Here is a 20,939-nt window from a genome sequence, read left to right as displayed (position 1 = left end):
GGCCCATATCCGATGACCTGTATGTCTTAAATGTAATGTCTAATCTGAAGATGTTATGCAAGCTGGCAGTTATTCGGTACCGTCTGGAGCAGTCTGAACTCCCTCATAACATCAGGTGGGAACTGGCTGTCATGACTGCCAACAATAACTGAAAACAACATAGGCCTGTAAAAAGAGAAACAAACATGTGATACTAAATAAATAGTGTGTAAGGACACAGCTGGCCCTGTCCGAAATAGCAATGATGTATTTTCTTTTCTAAAAATGTTTATCCCGCAATTTTTGTAACCCATTTTTTTCACCCGGTGCCAATTTCCTAAGTGATCCTGGGCACTACACCAGCCCTACACCAGCGTTAGACCAGTCCCCCACAGCCTGGGGAGGCCAGGGCCGAGCTCATGCTTCCTTCAGTGCATGAGAGCCAACTGACCTTCTTGTCACCTGACAGGGGGGAGTTTCCCTGGTTGGACGTAGCGCGTGGAAGGAACACGTTATTCCAACTAGTTCCCTTCCCCTCCATCAGGCGCCCCGGCTGTCATGGGGGAGGCAGTATAGTGACCAGGATTACTACATGTTTTTGTGAGGGTATTAACTACCCTTGGAGACACGGGGAGAACATGCAAACTCCACACAGAGTAGGCCCTTTCGCCAACCCCACCTAGGGTATGGGTGCTGATGACGCGGAGGAGAGAACACGCCCACAGCGTCCCCGGCGGGAATTGAACCCAGGACCTTCTAGCTGTGAGGCGACAGCGCCACCGTGCCCTCAGCAATGATGTATTTACATTAATTTAAAATTATATTTTTTTTATGTTGTGTCTCTTGAATTGATACGATAATTCATACCTGTAGTTTAATTTGGGGGATAATTGTCCTGTAAGGTATTGGCTCGTGTTGCTACACGGACATGTTTGTATGTTGCACACTTACGGTACTTCCTGCCTGACCTTCTAGTAAACAGTCAACGTAAACACACGCTCTCCGTCTCTTATTATATGTGAACTAAAGAGTACAAGGTTTACACAACATGGTGTCAGAAGCTCGGATAACTTAGTAAGAAGACGAACTTAAAGAAAAAAAAAAAAAAAGAAAAAAAAAGAGACGACAAGAAAGACGACAGAATGGGAGACGAAGCAGCCCCGCTGCCGTCGCTGCCACAGCTGGCTCCGCCAGGCAGGTTCGACTTCAATAACATTAATGACTGGCCGAGATGGATGAAGCGATTTGAACGCTATAGAATAGCGTCGGGTTTGGATAAACAGTCAGAAGAATTCCAAGTAAATGCCTTCATGTATGCGGCGGGAGACGACGCCGAAGACATATTAAGTGTTTTGCCGCTCACAGAGGAACAGAAAAAGAAATACAAGGACGTCACGGAGGCTTTCAACGCACATTGTGTCAGCAAGAGGAACGTCATATTTGAAAGAGCATGTTTCAACAGACGGAACCAAGAACCGGGTGAGAATGTTGAATCCTTTATCACTGCTGTACACACACTTGCTGAACATTGTCAGTTTGGAACCCTAAGAGAAGACTTGATAAGGGACAGAATTGTAGTAGGTATAAGAGATGCCAAGCTATCAGAAAACCTGCAAATGGATGCAGATTTAACTTTGGAAAAGGCAATGACTAAAGTGAAGCAGAGTGCAGCAATAAAGAAACAACAGCCCGTCTTAAGAGGCACTGAGCAGCAGGCAGCTGCACATGTGGAGGCCATACAAAAAAATAAATGGCAGAAAGCACAACAATACAAAAATGACACACAGTCTCCTGGATGTGGCAGATGTGGAAATGTTAAAAAACATATGTGGAAGGAATGCCCTGCCCGTGAAGCTGAGTGTAGAGTGTGTCATAAAAAAGGACACTTTGCAAAGACATGCAGAACAGGAAAAGGGGTCCATGACATCACACTGGCGCACACAGAGACTTCTCAAGATGAAGAGGAGGACTTTGCGTTCCTGAACGTAGTGAACCTACATACACATACAAGTTAAATACAAAAGGCTGCTTCGGTGGTGAGCTGACCATTAGGAAGAGAACAACAGCACAAATAATCTATGTTGTTGAAGAACTAACCAGGCCCCTCCTAGGCCTTCCTGCAATAGAGGCGCTTGGACTCATAAAGCAGCTACACACAGTTGCAGCCCAGCAAGAGGATGTCAAGGTTCAATACCCCAAAGTATTCTCAGGCTTAGGGAAGCTAAACGAGCCCTACAAAATTGAGTTAGAGCCCGATGCTGTCCCATACGCCCTGTCAACTCCACGTCGTGTGCCCTTGCCCCTGCGAGAGACAGTGAGAGCAGAACTGGAGCGCATGGAGAAGATGGAGGTGATTTCTAAAGTGACACGACCCACACCATGGTGCGCAGGCATAGTCGTGGTTCCCAAGCCAAAAGGGAAAATACGGCTGTGTGTAGATATGACACCTTTGAACAAATATGTCAGAAGAGAGAGACTCATCCTCCCAGCTGTGGATGAGACACTTGCCATGCTTGAAGGGGCGAAGATATTCACAAAGTTGGATGCTACTGCTGGCTTCTGGCAAATCCCGCTGTCAGAGGAAAGCAAGCTACTCACAACCTTCATCACCCCGTTCGGGCGGTATGCATTCAATCGCCTCCCGTTTGGGATTTCATCGGCCCCAGAGCATTTTCAACGCCGTATGTCACAGATGTTAGAAGGCTGTACAGGTGTCCAGTGTCATGCTGACGACATACTGGTGTATGGAAAGGACATACAGGAGCATAATGAGAGATTGCACAGGGTCCTAAGGACACTGCAGGCAGAAGGCCTGACACTGAACAGTGAAAAATGTGAGTTTGCAAAAAACAACATAATGTTCCTGGGTCACCGCATCACAGCAGACGGAGTGGCCCCGGATCCAGCCAAGGTCAGAGCAATCTTGGAAATGCCTGAGCCTACCGACGTCGAAGGAGTGAAAAGACTGATGGGGATGGCCCAATATATAGGCAAGTTCTTACCTCATCTGGCCTCGTACACTCGCCCAATCAAAGACCTGTTGTGCGGGAAGAATGAATGGGTCTGGGAAGCCCCACAAAAAGAAGCTTTTCAGAGACTGAAAGCAGAGTTAATTTCCCCGCGGGTGTTAGCCCCGTACTCACCTACAGCAGAGACGTGCGTATCGGCTGATGCCTCGTCCTACGGTATCGGAGGCGTTCTGACGCAGCAACAGACAGATGGAATATGGAAGCCGGTCGTGTTCATCTCTAGGAGCCTGTCAAGCCCAGAGAAGAATTATGCCCAAATAGAGAAGGAGGCGTTGGCAGCCACATGGGCATGTGAGCGGTTGTCATCCTACCTTCTGGGGGTCAGATTCAGGCTAGAAACTGATCATAAGCCACTAGTGCCATTGCTGAGTAACAAAGCACTAGATGAGCTCCCACCCAGAGTTCTGAGGTTTCGGCTGAGACTGATGAGATTCACATACGATATTGTACATGTGCCCGGTAAGCGCTTGATCACAGCAGACACATTGTCGAGAGCTCCTGTCAGTCACACATTCACACAAGAAGAAATGGACAGGGAAACAGAAGTCAAAGTGTTCGTGGATGCAGTTGTACAAAGCCTCCCAGCCACAGAAGCTAGGCTGAGGAGCATACAGGAGAAACAGAGTGTTGACCCTGTCTGTGCGAAGCTCATCAGATACTGCAAGACAGGTTGGCCTGAGAAGCATGACCTCCCACCGGAGTTGGGGGCATACTGGCCAGAAAGAGAGAACCTCACACTGGCTGGGGAACTACTGCTGCGTGGTCAAAGGATCGTGATTCCCCAATGCAGCAGACAGGAGGTGCTTAATGACCTGCACGCTGGACATCAAGGAGTTGTCAAGTGCAGAGCAAGAGCACGCCAGTCAGTCTGGTGGCCCGGACTGTCGGTACACATCAACCAGCTGGTGGAAAAGTGTGACACATGTTCACAACACAGGGCAGAACGCAGAGAGCCCTTGGTCCCGAAACACCAGTGCAAGAAAGGCCCTGGCAGCGGGTCGCTACAGACTTGTTCTTCTGGGAGAAAAAGACTTATATTGTGATTGTGGACTTTTTCTCACGCTACATAGAGGTTGCCCATCTTAAAGTAGCTTCAGCTGAGACAGTCGTGGCTGCACTGAAGGACGTATTCAGCCGTAACGGGACCCCACAGACCCTGGTTTCGGACAATGGGCCCCAATACAGTGGGTTACCCTTCCAGAACTTTGCTATTGAGTATGGTTTCACCCATGTGACCAGCAGTCCACGGTATCCGCAGGCAAACGGAGAGGCTGAGCGGGCCGTGGCTACAGTGACAGGACTGTGGAAAGGAGGAGGCGACAAGGCAAAGGCGCTGTTGGCGTACCGCGCCACGCCCCTGGAGAGCGGTTATTCCCCTGCACAACTCCTCATGGGGAGACAGATTCGCTCCAACATACCACAACTCCCAAAGACTCTACTCCCTCGCTGGCCAAACATCAGAGACTTCAGGAAGTCGGAGATGCAGGCAAAAGAGGATCAACAACGTCGCTACAATCTGCGTCACGGAGCCCGTCCCTTACCTACGCTGCAGTGTGGCCAAAATGTGTGGCTCCCCAAAGAAAACAGAGGAGGGACTGTCATACAGCAGGCGACAACGCCCAGGTCATACATCGTACAGACGGACGAAGGACAGTTGAGGAGAAATCGTGCTCACCTGCGCACTCTTCAGCAACCTGCTCCACAGACAACAACACCTGAGGTACCTGAGCCAACCGTGGAACAAGGTAACTCAGAGACACACACATACCAACAACCAGCTCAAAGTGCCAGTGACATTAGAAATGACAGACATTCTGATAACACCAAAGTGCCCTATGTGACCTCCTCTGGCAGAGTGTCACGTCCTCCAGTTAGACTGGATATGTGAGAGACTGGGGGGGGGGTGAATGACTGTTAAAAAAAAAAAAAAAAAAGAGAAAAGAAAGATGATGTGATTTGCATGTGTTCATAATTTCAGTAAGAAATGCAAGACAAGAGTTTGGTTGAGATTTATTGTTTGAAAATGTTATGCAAATACTGGATGCCTGTTGTGGTGTAATACTTGAAGAAAAATGATGTTTTGTTATTAAGGGACTGGGAGATGTTTCTTACTAAAAGGGGAAGATGTCCTGTAAGGTATTGGCTCGTGTTGCTACACGGACATGTTTGTATGTTGCACACTTACGGTACTTCCTGCCTGACCTTCTAGTAAACAGTCAACGTAAACACACGCTCTCCGTCTCTTATTATATGTGAACTAAAGAGTACAAGGTTTACACAACAATAATATGACAGAGTGTTTAACCATGAGGTTATACAGTTATCCAGTACGTAATAATGTCTCATTATCATTGGTTAATAAGAACAAACTCCATAAAATCATCAATGTATCCAGCAAGATAGCTGGGGTACGAACGCACCCGTTATACAGTCAATACCACCTTTTACCATCAGGACGACGGTACACAGTGCCAATGTTGCAGGCTAGGGCTTCAAGATCATTTTGTCCCTACAAGTATAGGACTCCTGAACAAACAGGCCCCATCTCAGTTCTGTGCATAAAATGTAATGTGATGCCTCTTGAACCATGACTGGTGGCCTTTTCTAGTTTGTATGTATTTTGTAATTATGTTATGTGTTTGTGATTTTTTTGTATCCTGATGGCTGCTTGGCACAAAATGAATTTCCGCAACGACAAATAAAGGATCTATCTGTCTAATACTAATGCTACAGTATCTATTTGATTGTCCAATATGTCCCTAACAAACTCAACAACCTTGAGGTGAGAAAAGGCAGCGTAGATCAGTGGTTCTCAAACTTTTTCATGTCAGGGACCCCCAAAAGTATATGTATTTGGCTGGGGACCCCCATCTGAAAATATTTTTGTTCCAGGGACCCCCAGTTTTTTTTACAAATGTTTTGCACAAAAAAACGAAAATAGCAGATCTACAAGCTCATAGCGCGGCACTCGAGTGCCGTGCTATGAGCTTGTATATCTGCTATTTTTGAATAGCCAAATTATAAAATATGGATAAAGGGGTTAAAATGATTATGACGTTTTATTAACTCATTTTGCTAGGGACCCCCGTGGTATCCCCCCAAGGACCCCTGGGGCTCCCCGGACCCCAGTTTTAGAACCAATGGTTTAGAGTCCAAAGCACACTCTGATAGTCATGTGATGATGATCCTGTTTTTGTGTGGGATCCTGGCCATGCCAACATTGTCAACAACAACAACCGGATTTACAGAACTAGAATCTACGTATAATCTGGTGAGCCTCTGGCTTCCTGTCAGGAAAAACAACCATTTGGGATTAAGACCCTCCACCCAACCAATCACGTGCAGCTATCCATACAACAACCAATCACATGCTGCTATCCATACAACATGTGTCATTTAAAACAATGTAATGCCAAATTGTGTGTAAATAGTATTGAGCTTTTCCATCACCAGTCTCATGAACGGTTTCAATTTTCATGAGCTAGAAGCTTACTGATTGGACACTGCAGCCAAAATGATCATATTTGAACTGGGGACCCCCCACCCTGACAAGCACTTGGAATTGTAGGAGTTGAGTCAAGAGTCATTGCATTTTGTTCAACAGTTAAGAATTGTGAAAATTGCTGATCCACAAGCGTTGCGAGGCGTTGTGAGCTTGTAGATCAGCTATTTTCATAATCATTGCCTCTTTCTTATATTATTTGACAATTTGGCCAATGTTTGACCAGTTTCAATAGTATAGTTTGTTGATTACTTTTGACGCAGAAATGCTCTTATTTCAATTGATTAAAAGTCATTCAATTGTAACTTTAGAAATTGGCAGATACCCTATTGGTTTGTTCACTGTTGATACATTTTTTTAACCACAAAAATATAACTTACCCTACCTTTAATTTTCAGAATGTTTGAAAATGTAAAATGTTCACCCACAATGGCATGGCCAACATATAGGGACACGCCAGGTTGAAAGTGGATCAACTTTCCCTCCCGTCTGTCAGGCCTCAGTCACTCATGATCAGGTTTCCCAGACATCTGGACCAGTAATAACAGAGCAGATGAACACAACAGACCTACAAACCCTCTGAGATGATATCTGACACACAGGCCCATGTATGAGGGCTTGTTCTCTGCTGAGTTCACCTGAGGAGAAACAAAGGTAATACCTTATGTCAGTGGTTCTCAATCTGTGGGTCGGGACCAGTGTTGCCAGATTCTGTGAGAGAAACAAGCAAGCAGGTCTAGGAAAACCAGCCCAAAAGAAGCGACTATGCATGGGCCACATGAGCACTTTAACATATACATCAGCTATTTGAAAATAGCCGATCTACAAGCTCACAACGCCTCGCAACGCGAGGCGTTGTGAGCTTGTAGATCGGCTATTTTCATTATTTATCTGGAACCCAGTCAAACTAAATGAAATGCCTCAACTCCTACAATTCCAAGTGCTTGTCAGGATGTGGGGGTCCCCGGTTCAAATAGGATTATTTTGGGGGGTCCCCAGTTCAAATAGGATTATTTTGGGGGGGCCCCGCCGGCCTGAAAAGGTTGAGAATTGCCTTATATAGTCCCATTTATACATTTCTATATTGAAGCGGGTTCACATCACTGCTCTGGCTGTTTTTAAGAGGCTCAGTCTGATGCATTTTAATCAGGTTTATCAGTCTTTAAGGACAGCTTAAGATGCTTCCACCATGGACATAGGATAGAATAAGAGTGGAATACATTAAGAACAATAATATGAGGTTTTGTGGTTGTGAGTGCACAAGGGGTGGGGGGGGTCCAATATAAGCAAGATAACGCAGAAACCTCTTATCTCCAGAATATTCTAACTTTTTGTTTTTTCGTAAATTAACGCCCCTACTTCATCGTACTACAGCGTCACACAAAAGCATAAAAAATAGCAGATCTACAAGCTCGAAACGCGGCACGAGGTATATCTGCCATTTTGATATTTGAATCCTAAAAAGCAGTACTGTACCCAAGTACAATTTTGAGGTATTTGTACTTTACTGGAGTATTTTCAATTTTCAATACTTTTACTTGAACTCCACTACATCTCAGAGGCAAATATTGTACTTTTACTCCACTACAATTACTTGAAAACGTTAGTTACTAGTTACTTTGCAGATATAAATGATTATATTATAAAACATACATTAACCACTTTAGCTCTATTTTATACATAGGCTATTTGAAAATAGCAGATCTACAAGCTCACAACGCGTCGCACTGCGACGCGTTGTGAGCTTGTAGATCGGCTATTTTCAAACATTTTAGTACTTTTACTTTTGGTACTTTAAGTACATTTTGATACCAATACTTTTGTACTTTTACTCAAGTAAATTTCGAATTCTGGACTATTACTTGTAACAGAGTACTTCTACATTGCAGTATTGATACTTTTACTTAAGATGTGAGTACTTTTTCCACCACTGCTGAAAAGTAACAGTTTTGGACATATGAGGTTTTCACCCGACGGACACAATATAGAATATTAAAGATAAAAACTGTGTACATTATATATTTGACCCATTTTATTTGAAAGTAACATTTTTATCCAGTTTAAAATACAATCCTTGGTTTGATTGGATAGAAGGAGAAAAAAAAAGCAAAATATACACACCATACTAGTAGAGCTTATTCTTATAGTACATCAGCGTTTAATGTGGTATAATAATAATAACAGCATAATAATAATAAAGGCCACAGTGACCGTGACCATTAAGTCTCACACAACAACCTCTGCCCTCAGGATGATCAGCATGTAATTCCCTACATAAACCACTTGTTTTTCCCAACGCTGCACTTGGGCTGATGATGACATTAACCAACGACAAAAAAAAGAAACTCAAAAACAGAACCAGGGTTGAAAATGTACATGGCGAGACATCTTACATTCTTTACTGAATTTCAAGACTATTGATGGAAAACATAACATAAAAGTAGTGTGCTCTGCTGGTACCATGCTATTACTTATTACAGATAATGTTTCTTTAAAATCCACTCTGTGAAGCAGCTGCAACAGCACTAATATGCTAATGATGTCAAATAATCGGTTCTATACATTCTGAGGTTCTTTACTTGAATATGTCCATGTTTTATTTGGGTTTTTTTTTGGTCCATATGTACTTCCATAATCTTGGTCTTGTTTTTTTAGGTACAAATACAGGCAGCACAATTTTAATATTAAATGATCCAACTTTGAAAAAGGTTCATTTATAATTGTAATATCTAAATACTGGCTTAACGAGAATTAAAATAACAAATCCCCATCTATAGCTACATGTCAAGTCAACAAACAAACAAAACAAATCTGTATTACACATAAACTGTGTGATGTCATTCCCTAAATCCCTTTACCCCCTCCCCCCCACACACACACACACACACACACACACACACACAGAACATGTTGTTTGCTGTTTATCCAGAAGAGAACATTGGATATGGATTTATACATGATGAAAAACCATTTCAGTGCTGCTTTGTTATTGTTTATGAATCGATCAGCCTTGGAGGGCTTATGTTCATATTACATGGCAAATTCATTTGGCTGTTGTATACAGTATGGCCAATACTAGTATTCACTAATACTACTACCGTTACAATATTTTATCACTGTAAACATTTCAGTTTCTCTTTCTAAATTTGGTTGATGTTGCTGTGAGGTGTTTGTGTGAACTTGGGTTATTTTTTTTAGTTCTTGTTGAGGATCATCTGGCGAGAGTGTGTGTGAACGGCTTCTACGAAGGCTCCCACGCTCTCCGGGTCCATGTCGGGGTACATGCCGTGTCCCAGGTTGGCGATGTACCCTCTGGTACCGAAACCTTCCACCATCTTCTTCACAATCTCTGAAATACGCTCCTGGGGAGGGGAGGTGTGGGGAGGTTAGAAGAACGAGGGAAATTAAGATGGTGAAACGTTACAGAGAAAGAAAATCAAAGGATGATTTAAGTGTCAAAAGAACATTTATTTTTAATGAGCCTGGAGTCCCAGTTTAAGACAGTATTTACTAGCTTTAGGTATTGGATTTAGGGTTTAAGAATAATCTGGTTTAATAATATATACTTAGGTTCAGATTAGGCACATTAAACAGTTGTCAGTTGTTGTTTTAACAGTTTGACCGTACCGATGTACAAATCCAAGTTGCTTTGAGGAAGGCTCAGAGCCGAGACGCGTAAGCGTTCATTTTATTGTGTGTATTGTGTGCCAATACAAAAGTGGAAAAGTGGAGATTTGAGCTAAAAAGCATTATTTTACACTTTGGCTATTCAAAAATATCAGATCTGCAAGCTCATTGCCGCGCTACGAGCTTGTACTGTAGATCTGCTATTTTTGAAAAATCGTGAAAATGTGTACAAATCTTTGAATATATATATATTTTTTAAGCAAACATTTTTAATTAAAATCTTTGCTTCTGGGGATTCTACAAATGTCTTCTAAATCCTAACAGTTTTTTTTTTGTTAAACTTATGTTGCTATATATCAGTGATTCTCAAACTTTTTCATGCAAGGACCACCCAAAATGATATGTATTTGGCCACCAACCACCATCTCAAAATGTTTTGTTCCAGGGACCCCCCAGAAGCAAAGATTTGTGTTAAAAATGTTCGCTTTAAGATTTAGGAGACATGTAGAATCGGCTTCAGGTCTTAATGGGTTCATTTAATTTTTTGGATGTGCTACCCTTTTGGGATTTTTTTCAAATTCCTTCTTTAGATGTGTATACTAGTGGACTTTGGGTCTAGCCCTCCACTGAGAAAAGCCATTGTCGATGCACAACCTCTTTTTCTTATTTGCACAAATCCAAGTATTGGAGGTTTTACCTTTGGTCCGTAGAGGGCACATGGATCCATGTTGCCCTGCAGGCTGACCTTTCCCCCTGTACGTTCCCTGAAAAATATACACAACAAAAAGTTTTCATTTGAGTCACTTGGGTGTCAGTGCAGTGCACGCTGCTGGGTGCGCACACACGCACACGCGCGCATGCACACACACCAAAAGCAGCCTGAATGTGTAAAGTGTTTTGGTGGATACAGTAGTTGTTTTGTTCCAAATGCTGAAACAAATGTTTTACTACAGTGTAAGTGCTGGACAGAAATGGTTAACCTGGAACCATGTTAACCATTTACCAACCACTACCATCAGTATTAATGTACCTGGCTGCTCTACTGTTGCCATGTGGACAGGCTCACTTCCTGATTTTTAACAGAACCTTTTTCTGTTTACTTTGAAATGTATTGCTACTTTTATTTTGTATACTTTATCAGATTTTTTTTTAATCTTATCAGTGTGAAGAGATTGGAGAGTTGTTTCTATACTATGTTTCTATCCTATATATAATCTTTAATTATTATTTTTTACAATTATTTTATTAATGTTTGTTTATCTATTGATCTAAAATACATATTGTCCATGTCAATATTTAACTGCTTTCAACCTGACGTCCCTATTTTGGGCATGCCGTAAAAGGCGAAAATTCTAAATTCTTAAAAATAATTGCGATAATCAAAATATGCATAAAACTTGAAATGCCACTTTTGTTAACCACTTGAATCCCCAGCATCCCTATTCTGGGGGGAAGATCTGCTATTAGATCTGCTATTTTTTGGCAAATTGACCAAATGCACTCTTTACAGGTTAGTTTTATGAAGTATAGATAGAGGGTTTAAGTGGTGCTGAATTAGCAGCAATTCATCCTAGTGTATGACAGAGGACATTTTCACCATAAATTAAAATCTCTGCGATACGATTATTGTGTGTTTTTTTAATCACGATAAACGATAACGATTAAGGTCCCATCCGCAGTAGGGTGGTAGAGTGGTAGAGGGATGACTAAGCAGGAGGATTTGACGAGCGCCTCGAGAGGCAGCTGACACACTGGGACAGTTCTCAACGGTCAAATGCAGGTCAACCTGTGACCAACATACCAGCTGACCCAGAGAGAAGTCCTCAGGCTCATAGTAGACTTAAGTAGAATGTGTGTGTGTGTGTGTGTGTGTGTGTGTGTGTGTGTGTGTGTGTGTGTGTGTGTGTGTGTGTGTGTGTGTGTGTGTGTGTGTGTGTGTGTGTGTGTGTGTGTGTGTGTGTGCGTGCGTGCGTGCGTGTGCTTCCACAATATTTATGTGCAAACCACTTGTGAGATAGATCACTCGATATTGAGTAAAAACTCTGAATAGGTTTAATTAAACAAGGATAAACCAGCCCTGGCCTTGGCTTTGAACTGGCCCTCTGGACCCTGCATACATATACTGTATGTATGTATGTGTGTCTCTCTCATAGGAGCATACATGTATGTGTGTGTGTGTGTGTGTGTTACCGTGCTGATGAAGGATCGATGGTCCAATCCAGTCCGACGACCTCGTAATAAGACTGAGACAGGTCTTCTAGAGCGTAGTGTGCGTCCTTGGCAAAGACAATCTACACACACACACACACACACACACACACACACACACACACACACACACACACACACACACACACACACACACACACACACACACACACACACAGAAGTTAACAGGGGATGTTCCTCCTGGCAACATGAAACATTGTTGGTACAACGGCTCCACCTGCTGGTGGTATATCGCCATATACCATGTGTGACTGAATTGTGTGAAAGTGTGTATTGTGAGTGAACTGTCTGTACAGACTGCTGGTTTTCATGTAGATGCATATAATACATGAAGTTAAATAATTCCCCATAAAAATGTTTGTCTGTGGGTTTTATAGATACTGAACCAAGTTAAAAGTATTAACAAGAGCTTGTGACTTAATAGATAAATTGTAAAGTAACAGTTTTGGACATTGAAGGACCACACCAGACATCGACCATATGTATGTTACATGTGTGCACATACAGTACACAGTGATGTAAAGTAACTAAGTACATTTACTCAAGTACTGTACTTCAATAAAAAAAAGAAACTGGAGTATTTCCACATTTCTGTACTTCTACTCCACTACATCTCAGAGGCAAATATTGTACTTTTACTCCTACAATTATTTGAAAACTTTAGTTACTAGTTACTTTGTAGATTTAGATTATTATATGACAAAACATACAGTAACCACTTCAGCCCGTATATAGATTTCCACCATTTGAAAATAGCCGATCTACAAGCTCACAATTTTCAAATGTTTTTAGACCTTTTCCACCACTGACAGTAGAGTACAGTATGACATATGTGTGCACACACAGTACAGTACAATATGTCCTCCTACCATGGGTACGTCCTGGCCTGAATCCTTCAGCTTGTCTTTGACCCTGCGTGCGATGTCTCGTAGGTAGGGCAGGGAGAACTCCTTAAACTCCACCGGTCCCAGGATGCCCGCGTCCGACTCAAACACCTGCAGAGCCTGGACAACAGAACGGGGCGGGGGGGGGAGGTAGGGGGGGGGTTAGCAGAGAAACTCTACAGAATACATGGATTAACCCATTAAAACCGGGAAAGAATCTGAAAGCATAATTTTAGATTTTAGCTATATTTATTTATATATAACGTATGTTTTTCAGAAAACTCTTTAGGATTTAGAACAGTGGTTCTCAAAAATAGCAGATGTACAAGCTCACTGTGAGCTTGTACATCTGCTATTTTTGAAAATATTAGAAAAATATCAAATGTTTGCAAGATTTTGAATAATTTCAAAATCTTGAAATTATTCAAATCTTCGGCGGAAATATAATATCTATCTTCGGCGGAAATATTCTAATGTATTCGGTAGGAGACTCAGGAGAGACCGCCGGTCATCAAATTGTCTTAGGAATGCGACGAAAACAAAACAATCAATGCTTCATGGGGTGTGTACAGTAATTGATAGAAAATAAGTAATTTTTTGGGGTGAACTACTCCTTTAAGCACGGAACAAACAAACAGGCTGTGATCCATCACTCTAATGAACCTCTGCACAGAGCGTACAGTAAGGCTTAAATGGGACTGGAGACAGTAATGACCCTCACCTGTGCCCCTGCAGCCACCTGTCCCAGCAGATAGTCCACCACCACGTCAGTCAGCATCTTCAGCAGCATGTGGCTGGACTCCGGGTGGCGGTACAGCCAACGTTTAGCCTTAGAAAGAGTCTTGGAGCCACCGCCTTCTATCATGTAGCACATCAGCGTCCACTGTGCAGGGAGAGGCAGAGAACATGACAAAAGAAAAGATTGATTACAAGGGTTAATGTAGATTGAGATTCACTTTAGTATGGGTGTGGCATTTCATCTTCATGAGGGCAGAGAAGGTACGGTGGTCGTCTGTGAGCCGCAGTGTTGATTTCGTCGACTAAAAACTATGACGAAAAATGTTGGTCGACCACCTTTTTTCACTGACGAAAACTAAATAAAAACTAAGCTATGATGACTAAAACTAAATATATTGACAATTAAAAAAATATATATGTTAGACTAAATTGTTAGGGAGGGACTAATGGAAAAGAGATCCAGTAGAACTAAGACATGTCATTTTATGTTTGGTTGCGCTAGGGTGTGCAACACTGCGACGCGTTGTGGGCTTGCAGATCGACTATTTTCAGCATGCAACCAAGTGTAAAATCAACTATTACGACGCCATCAAGGCACCGCCAACATACATTTTAGTCAACTGTAGATTATAATCTTTAGTCAACTAAAACCTAGTCTCGCGTAGCCAGACAACTATACCACAATCTCTGAATGCTATATAGAGTCTGGAACTAAAACTCCCGAAATCCGAGAGAGGAAACTGGCACTTCCCTTCACGAAAATATCTTTTAAAATATCTTTACATTTTACTTTTTAATTTCCATTTCTGCTAAGCAGCAAGCTAAATACACTTAGATGATTTGTATTTATATTAGGATAAATTTGCGCGACTGTAAAGACGAAACGGAAGTGGGGAGGAGGCTTCACATCCGGTTTATATTCTAATCATGATCAGAGCTTCCGAGTCCCAGACTGTATGACCGGAAACATTTGAAAATTGTGGGAGGCAACAGTCTGGCCACGCGAGACTAACTAAAACTAGACTAACAGTAAAACATTTCAGATCACTAAAGCTAAATGGAATTAGATTCAAAAGACTATGACCAAAAACTGAATCAAAATTTGCTGTCAAAATCAACACTAGCATGACGCATTTAAATTTGAGGGAGGCAACAGTCTGGCCACGCAAGACAAAGCAACCTGGGACTGTAGTCTTATTTGTATGGATTGCATTTATATTTGTGTCTTACCGGTGCTCCAGTGAACCCGATGAGCGGCACCTTGCCCTCTATCTTGTGTCTGGTCAGGGTGAGGGCCTTGAACACGTAGCCCAGCTCCTTCTGGACGTCCACCTTGGTCTTCAGGCGCTGCAGGTCTTCTGGGTCCTTCAGAGGATCTGGGAAGGTGGGGCCTTTACCTGGAACCATCTGGACCTCCATGCCCATGGCCTGGAGGGAGATAGGAGATAAGACTTTAGTTTATCTTTGTTGAATACAGGCAGAATGTGGTGAGGTGTAGGATGGTATTTTTTTTGTTAGGGGGGTTTGTGTGACACAGCTTCCAAGATCATTTGACCATGTGGTTATAGAGACATCTGTTATTGTTTACCTGTGGTATAACCAGGATGTCTGTTATTGTTTACCTGTGGTATAACCAGGATGTCTGTTATTGTTTACCTGTGGTATAACCAGGATGTCTGTTATTGTTTACCTGTGGTATAATCAGGATGTCTGAGAAGATGATCGCAGCATCGAAGGGGAAACGTCTCAGAGGCTGAGGGAGCAAAATGTACATACAAATGAGAAATCCATTATACAAAGTACAAACTACATAAATGCCACCCTAGTATATTCATGCATGCTGCAAAGTCAGTGGAATATAATTTCCAGTGGAATTGGTGTCAGTTTGTAACCTTTTCTTTAGAAATAGTTTGTGGAACAGTCTAGCTTAATTAGTAGTAATCAAAGAAAAAAGCTTCCATTTGGTAAATCCAGTACCGTGCACTCTTTGGGTCATATACCCTCTAACTGTGCATTCTAAAGCCAGGGACCAGGGGTGTAGTGGAGGTGGGGCGCGGTGGAGCACCGCTCCACTAGTTCAGAGCCTTTTGACTAGTTGTTGTGAGCTGCACGCGCGCCCACACATGCATGGACATGTACGTGCAGAGTCCGTCTACCTCGCGTATCGATCACACGCTCGTGTGTGCGCGTGACGTAGCACTCCACTAGTGAAACTAAATCCACGGTACACCACTGCCAGGGACTCTGAGTAGACTTTCATAATGTAATGTGTTTTCAAATTAAAGTCATTTGTGAACCAATCAACAATGACATTGAACTTGGCGGGCGTTCCAGATGAAAACGTTGAGGTAGATAATGGGTGAGGATGTGAGGATGTTGGAGTGCTGAGCAAACAGTCAAGATGTCTCCTGTACCTGTAATGTGAGTTCACAGCAGGCCTGTGGAGACTGACAGGTCTCGAAGAAGTCTTTTCCCGCCCTCGACTCACGGAACTCTACACACACACAGGACAGCAGGTTGTGTCAATAATAGATTATAATAATCATCTTTATACATGGAAAACTCATGTGTTCATTTAACAATGTAACTAGTTATGTCTACTGGTAAACTACCAGTTTACCAGTAGACAGTGCCCTAAATTCAACATCATAATGAAACACTACCATTTGCTTCAAAATGAGACGACGACAAAAATGTTGGAAACAGAATATATAGCCATTCCTCGTCTCAGTACAAGAGCAGGTAGCAGGTAACTAAAATCACAGCAGTTGCGTTAGTGATATTCTATTAACATACTCTACTATACAGATTGGTTTCACAAAAAATAATGTATTTATTGCAGCTTTTTCAAAATAACTGCTTTTAATTACATCAGGTATTGTGAGCAGACAGAGAGACAAGGAGGTTCATTGTACCTGGCAGGTAGCGTCCAGCCTGTCTCATACACCACACAGGGACATGTGGCGTCTCCTGTCCTCGGCAAGCGCGCAGGAACGAATCGTTCTTCAGCGCGGGGAAGTCTTTGGGACTGGAGACAAAAAATGACAAACAATAGACATTATGAATGACATTATGCCAGCTGAATGACATGCCTTAACCGCAAGTGTGTTGTAATGCACGCCTGCAGCAAGACTTAGAATATTTTGTTATCGTTGGATAAGATTTTGTCCACAATTCCATCCATGCTGTATTGATGTTGGTACCATTAGGAGAGATAATAACAGGCAAACGTTGATCAAAATAGCAATTCTTCAATTAAGTAATGCAGAATGTTTAACAATAATTTGAGTCTTGAGAGTGTAAAATGAAACCATTCATTTTACACTCTCAAGAGTTAAAGGTCTATAAGGGTTCATTTGGTTACAAACGCTTCCATCATTTAGCTGGGGACCACCTGGAACCCCCTTAAGGACCACTGGTGGTCCCCGGACCACTGGTTGAGAACCACTGCTGTAGTGGACGTGGCAGTGCAGCCACCGGTTTGAACAATGAAGATACTGTAGATCATTGGTTCTCAAAGTGGGGTCCGGGGACCCCCAGGGGTACTTGAGGGGGTTCCAGGGGGTCCCCAGCTAAATGATGGATAGGAACCAAATGGACCCTTACAGGTCTGTAACTCTGAGAGTGTACAAATGGAACCAAATGGACCCGTAGGGTCCATTTGGTTCCATTTGTACACTCTCAGAGTTAAATTAACATTGATTTTACAATATGAATTGGGGTCCCAGAGATAGAAATGACATTAAATGGGGGTCCGTAGCCCTAATGCATGTCAAACTGGGGGTCCTTGACATTAAAATGGTTGAGAATCACTGCTAGAGAGCCGTAAACATCTTCTCTTAGGGGGGTCCCTGGCATATCTTTTTAAATGGGGGTCAGCGGGCTAATAAGTGTCAATTTGGGGGTCCTTGACATGAAAGAGTTTGAGAACCACTGCTGTAGATACTAGATATCGTTGCTGTCGGGCAGAAAACTCTTATCTCCATATTTGTGTTTCTTCGTAAATGAATCATGATCATACTAACTACAGCATCACACAAAAGCATCAAAAGTGGCAGATCCACAAGATCATTTTTTGCATTTGAATCCTAAAATGTAACAGTTTTGGACATATATGAGGTTTCCACCCGACAATTATGTTTAATATGATGAAGCTGATTGATTGAACATGAATCCATTAAAGTGTATCTGAACCCATCTGCATTGGAGAACAAACAGCTGTAGGTTTAAAGCCTTTACAATAAGGTTAAAACCATCTTCTCTTGACTCTTATCTGAACTGTGGACCAACAACTCCTCCCTAACAATCACTCTGTTCATCCTGTAGATAACACTCCTCTCCTCTCTTATCTTCCTCCAGCAGTGGAATAACGGTTGAATGAAAAGCTGTGTGAAGGCCTGTCATAATTATTACACAATCCCCTCCAATGCAATTATTTGAGATAATCACAATTATTTCCTCAATCGTTTTCCATGTTCAAAAATGTATTAATATTAATAGTAATATTAGTAATATTTTCAAACATTTAAAAAAATAGTGAAATTCATAGGTGAAATAGCAGATCTACAAGCTGCGATGGGTTGTGAGCTTGTAGATCTGCTATTACCACTATGAATGTTATTAAATATGTCAGTTATTTCTTTGTATATTTAGGCTTATTTGTCATATCTGCCCTGTGCATCTTCACAGCCTTTTACTCACAATGTTCCAATGTTTCAACAACAAAAACACAATTAAATTGTTAATCAGAGTTATTAGTGTGACAATTAATAATCATCATGTAAAATGCCATAATTGTGACAGCCCTAGAGGACATATTGATATTGATACCGCTGTATCAACAGCATTTGAGACTTTTTAAATTAAAATGTTATAGATGATTTGAGATGAGGCTTTTATAACCTTGTTATATATAATAACCCTCTCTCCACACCCAAGGCTCAATTACAATAATATCCACACACATTTGGGGCATTTATTATTGTTTATGCCCCAAAATGACTATACAGGTTTTGTAGCCATTTGTAGAAATATTACACCTTAATTGTCACATGTTTAAGCATGTTCTAATCATGTATACTTTACACTTAAGACCATTTTCCCAATATTTCATTTTTTCAACATTTTGAAAAAAAAACAAACGGCTAATTTAACACCAGGGTGACTGTTCTTTGGAGCCCACTGCCCATCTATCCTGTTACCTTTCCATAAGAACGATACAGATGGTGTTACTGTATTATTATGTATACAGTATGTGTTTATTACCATGTCATTACTGTCAGATGCTTAACAAGCTGCTAATGTACGGTGTACTTACAGTATGAGGTCGTCCTTATCCATGGTGATGATTAGAAGATAGTTGGTGTTTAAACAAGATGATCAGAGTTCCTCTAAGCTCCACTCTGTCATTCAAACTGTTCCTCTTGCACAACTCTCCTCCTCTGCTTCAGGGCGCGGCCATCTTTGGATGGTCACGTGATGCATCATGTGATCATCTGACGCCACAAGGAAACTGAGCTGTCATTTCAAATTAAAAGCTCACTATGAAAATGTCCCCATTTTCAAAAATAAATAAAACATAATAGCCTAATAATAATAACTTGAGCCAAAACATTTGACAAATGGGCAGTGTTGCAAAGTAACTAAGTAAATGTACTCAAGTGCTGTATGTAACAGAGAGGTCCTCTGTTACTGATGTTTGGCACTTTTGCATAGTTGTATTTTGCACAATTATGCAACAATAATGTTGTAGTATGAGAATTATTATTGGTGTAGTTCATGGAGTTGTATTAGATGTTATGAGAGTTCATGTTATCTGTATTTATGTATGTGTATTATTTGGTAATCTACCCCTTAACATGGTGCAGTCCAAACTAATTGCCTCCAGCTGAGTATAAAAAGGCTGCCAGAAACAAACATATTTAGTGGATGGTAGGATGAGAGCAGGACACCACCATGTTACCTGTGTGGAGAGCTTCATGTGTTCATGTGTTTTTTTTTGTATTTTCGGTGAACAATCAGAATAAATAGACCTTTTTGGTTGCAGCCTATCGAGGCCTCTGTACTAAAGGGCTCATTCTTCACACTGAACTTAAGTACAATTTTGAGGTATTTTACTGGAGTATTTCCAATTTTCAATACTTTTACTTCTACTCCACTGCACCTCAGAGGCAAATATTGGACTTTTACTCTACTATAATTATTTGAAAACTTTAGTTAGGCTACTATAGTTACTTTGCTAAACATACATTAACCACTTCAGCCCTATACTTCTGTATTTGAAAATAGCAGATCTACATGCTCTCAACGCTTTGCTTTGCAACGTGTTATGTGCTTGTAGATCTGCTATTTTCAAAGGATTTTATAAATTTGGAAACTTGTGAAATGGGACATTGTGCATACTGAGTACTCAAATACATCTTGAGACTTTTACTTGTAACTGAGTATTTCTGCGTTGTGGTATTGATACTTTTACTTGAGTACAACATGTGAGCACTTCTTCCACCACTGCAATAATTGGGTGCACCGTGCACGTAAAGTTAATCTACAACTTTTCATTCACATAAAAAGGCGACTCACTCACCAGCCACACAAAACTAAAGCAAGACACTGTTAGTAGCCTATCTATCTATATTTAAGAGTTAGTAGTCGATATCTATCTATCTATCTATCTATCTATCTATCTATCTATGAGTGTGTTATTGTTGGGTGGGTAGGGGTCCTCATAAGAAACATAAACAGTCAATATGTATAACTTTTTTTTAATTGATCAAAATGACACATTTTAATTTTTAATAAAAATGTACTGCATGCATTATTCAAACATCTTCATGATCAAACCGTAAGAAAACATACAGATATCTCCATATCAAAAGCAAAAGGAAATGTACAGCTTGAAGAATCTTTCACATTTTTCATAGAAGACATTGATATAATTATCATTGTTAATAT

At 41.4% G+C, this 20,939-nt stretch overlaps 1 protein-coding gene across 1 annotated transcript; it reads right to left on the bottom strand.

Annotated features, from left to right (window-relative positions):
* Positions 1-9,385: 9,385 nt before the first annotated feature.
* Positions 9,386-19,445, bottom strand: urod (uroporphyrinogen decarboxylase). The gene is made up of 10 exons (XM_084057322.1): positions 19,306-19,445; positions 16,904-17,016; positions 16,403-16,482; positions 15,679-15,741; positions 15,219-15,416; positions 13,972-14,133; positions 13,236-13,370; positions 12,328-12,428; positions 10,835-10,901; positions 9,386-9,872 (listed from the first exon to the last, which is right to left on the bottom strand). Exons 1-10 carry the CDS (start codon positions 19,326-19,328, stop codon positions 9,705-9,707), a joined length of 1,110 nt encoding a protein of 369 aa, XP_083913448.1. The 5' UTR covers positions 19,329-19,445; the 3' UTR covers positions 9,386-9,704.
* Positions 19,446-20,939: the final 1,494 nt, after the last annotated feature.

This window comes from Gymnoscopelus microlampas (assembly GCF_963454915.1).
Source record: "Gymnoscopelus microlampas genome assembly, chromosome: 5".
Lineage (NCBI taxonomy): Eukaryota > Metazoa > Chordata > Actinopteri > Myctophiformes > Myctophidae > Gymnoscopelus > Gymnoscopelus microlampas.
This window is presented reverse-complemented; position numbering and strand designations above follow the sequence as displayed.

Bases quoted from the DNA above. Each gene is read 5' to 3' on its own strand.
- urod (XM_084057322.1), bottom strand. From the start codon at position 19,328: ATGGATAAGGACGACCTCATACT. The intron at 16,483-16,903 runs GTACAATGAACC...GTGTGTGTGTAG, and splicing joins GGCTGGACGCTACCTGCCAG to AGTTCCGTGAGTCGAGGGCG. The intron at 10,902-12,327 runs GTAACACACACA...TATATTTTTCAG, and splicing joins ATCGATCCTTCATCAGCACG to GGAACGTACAGGGGGAAAGG.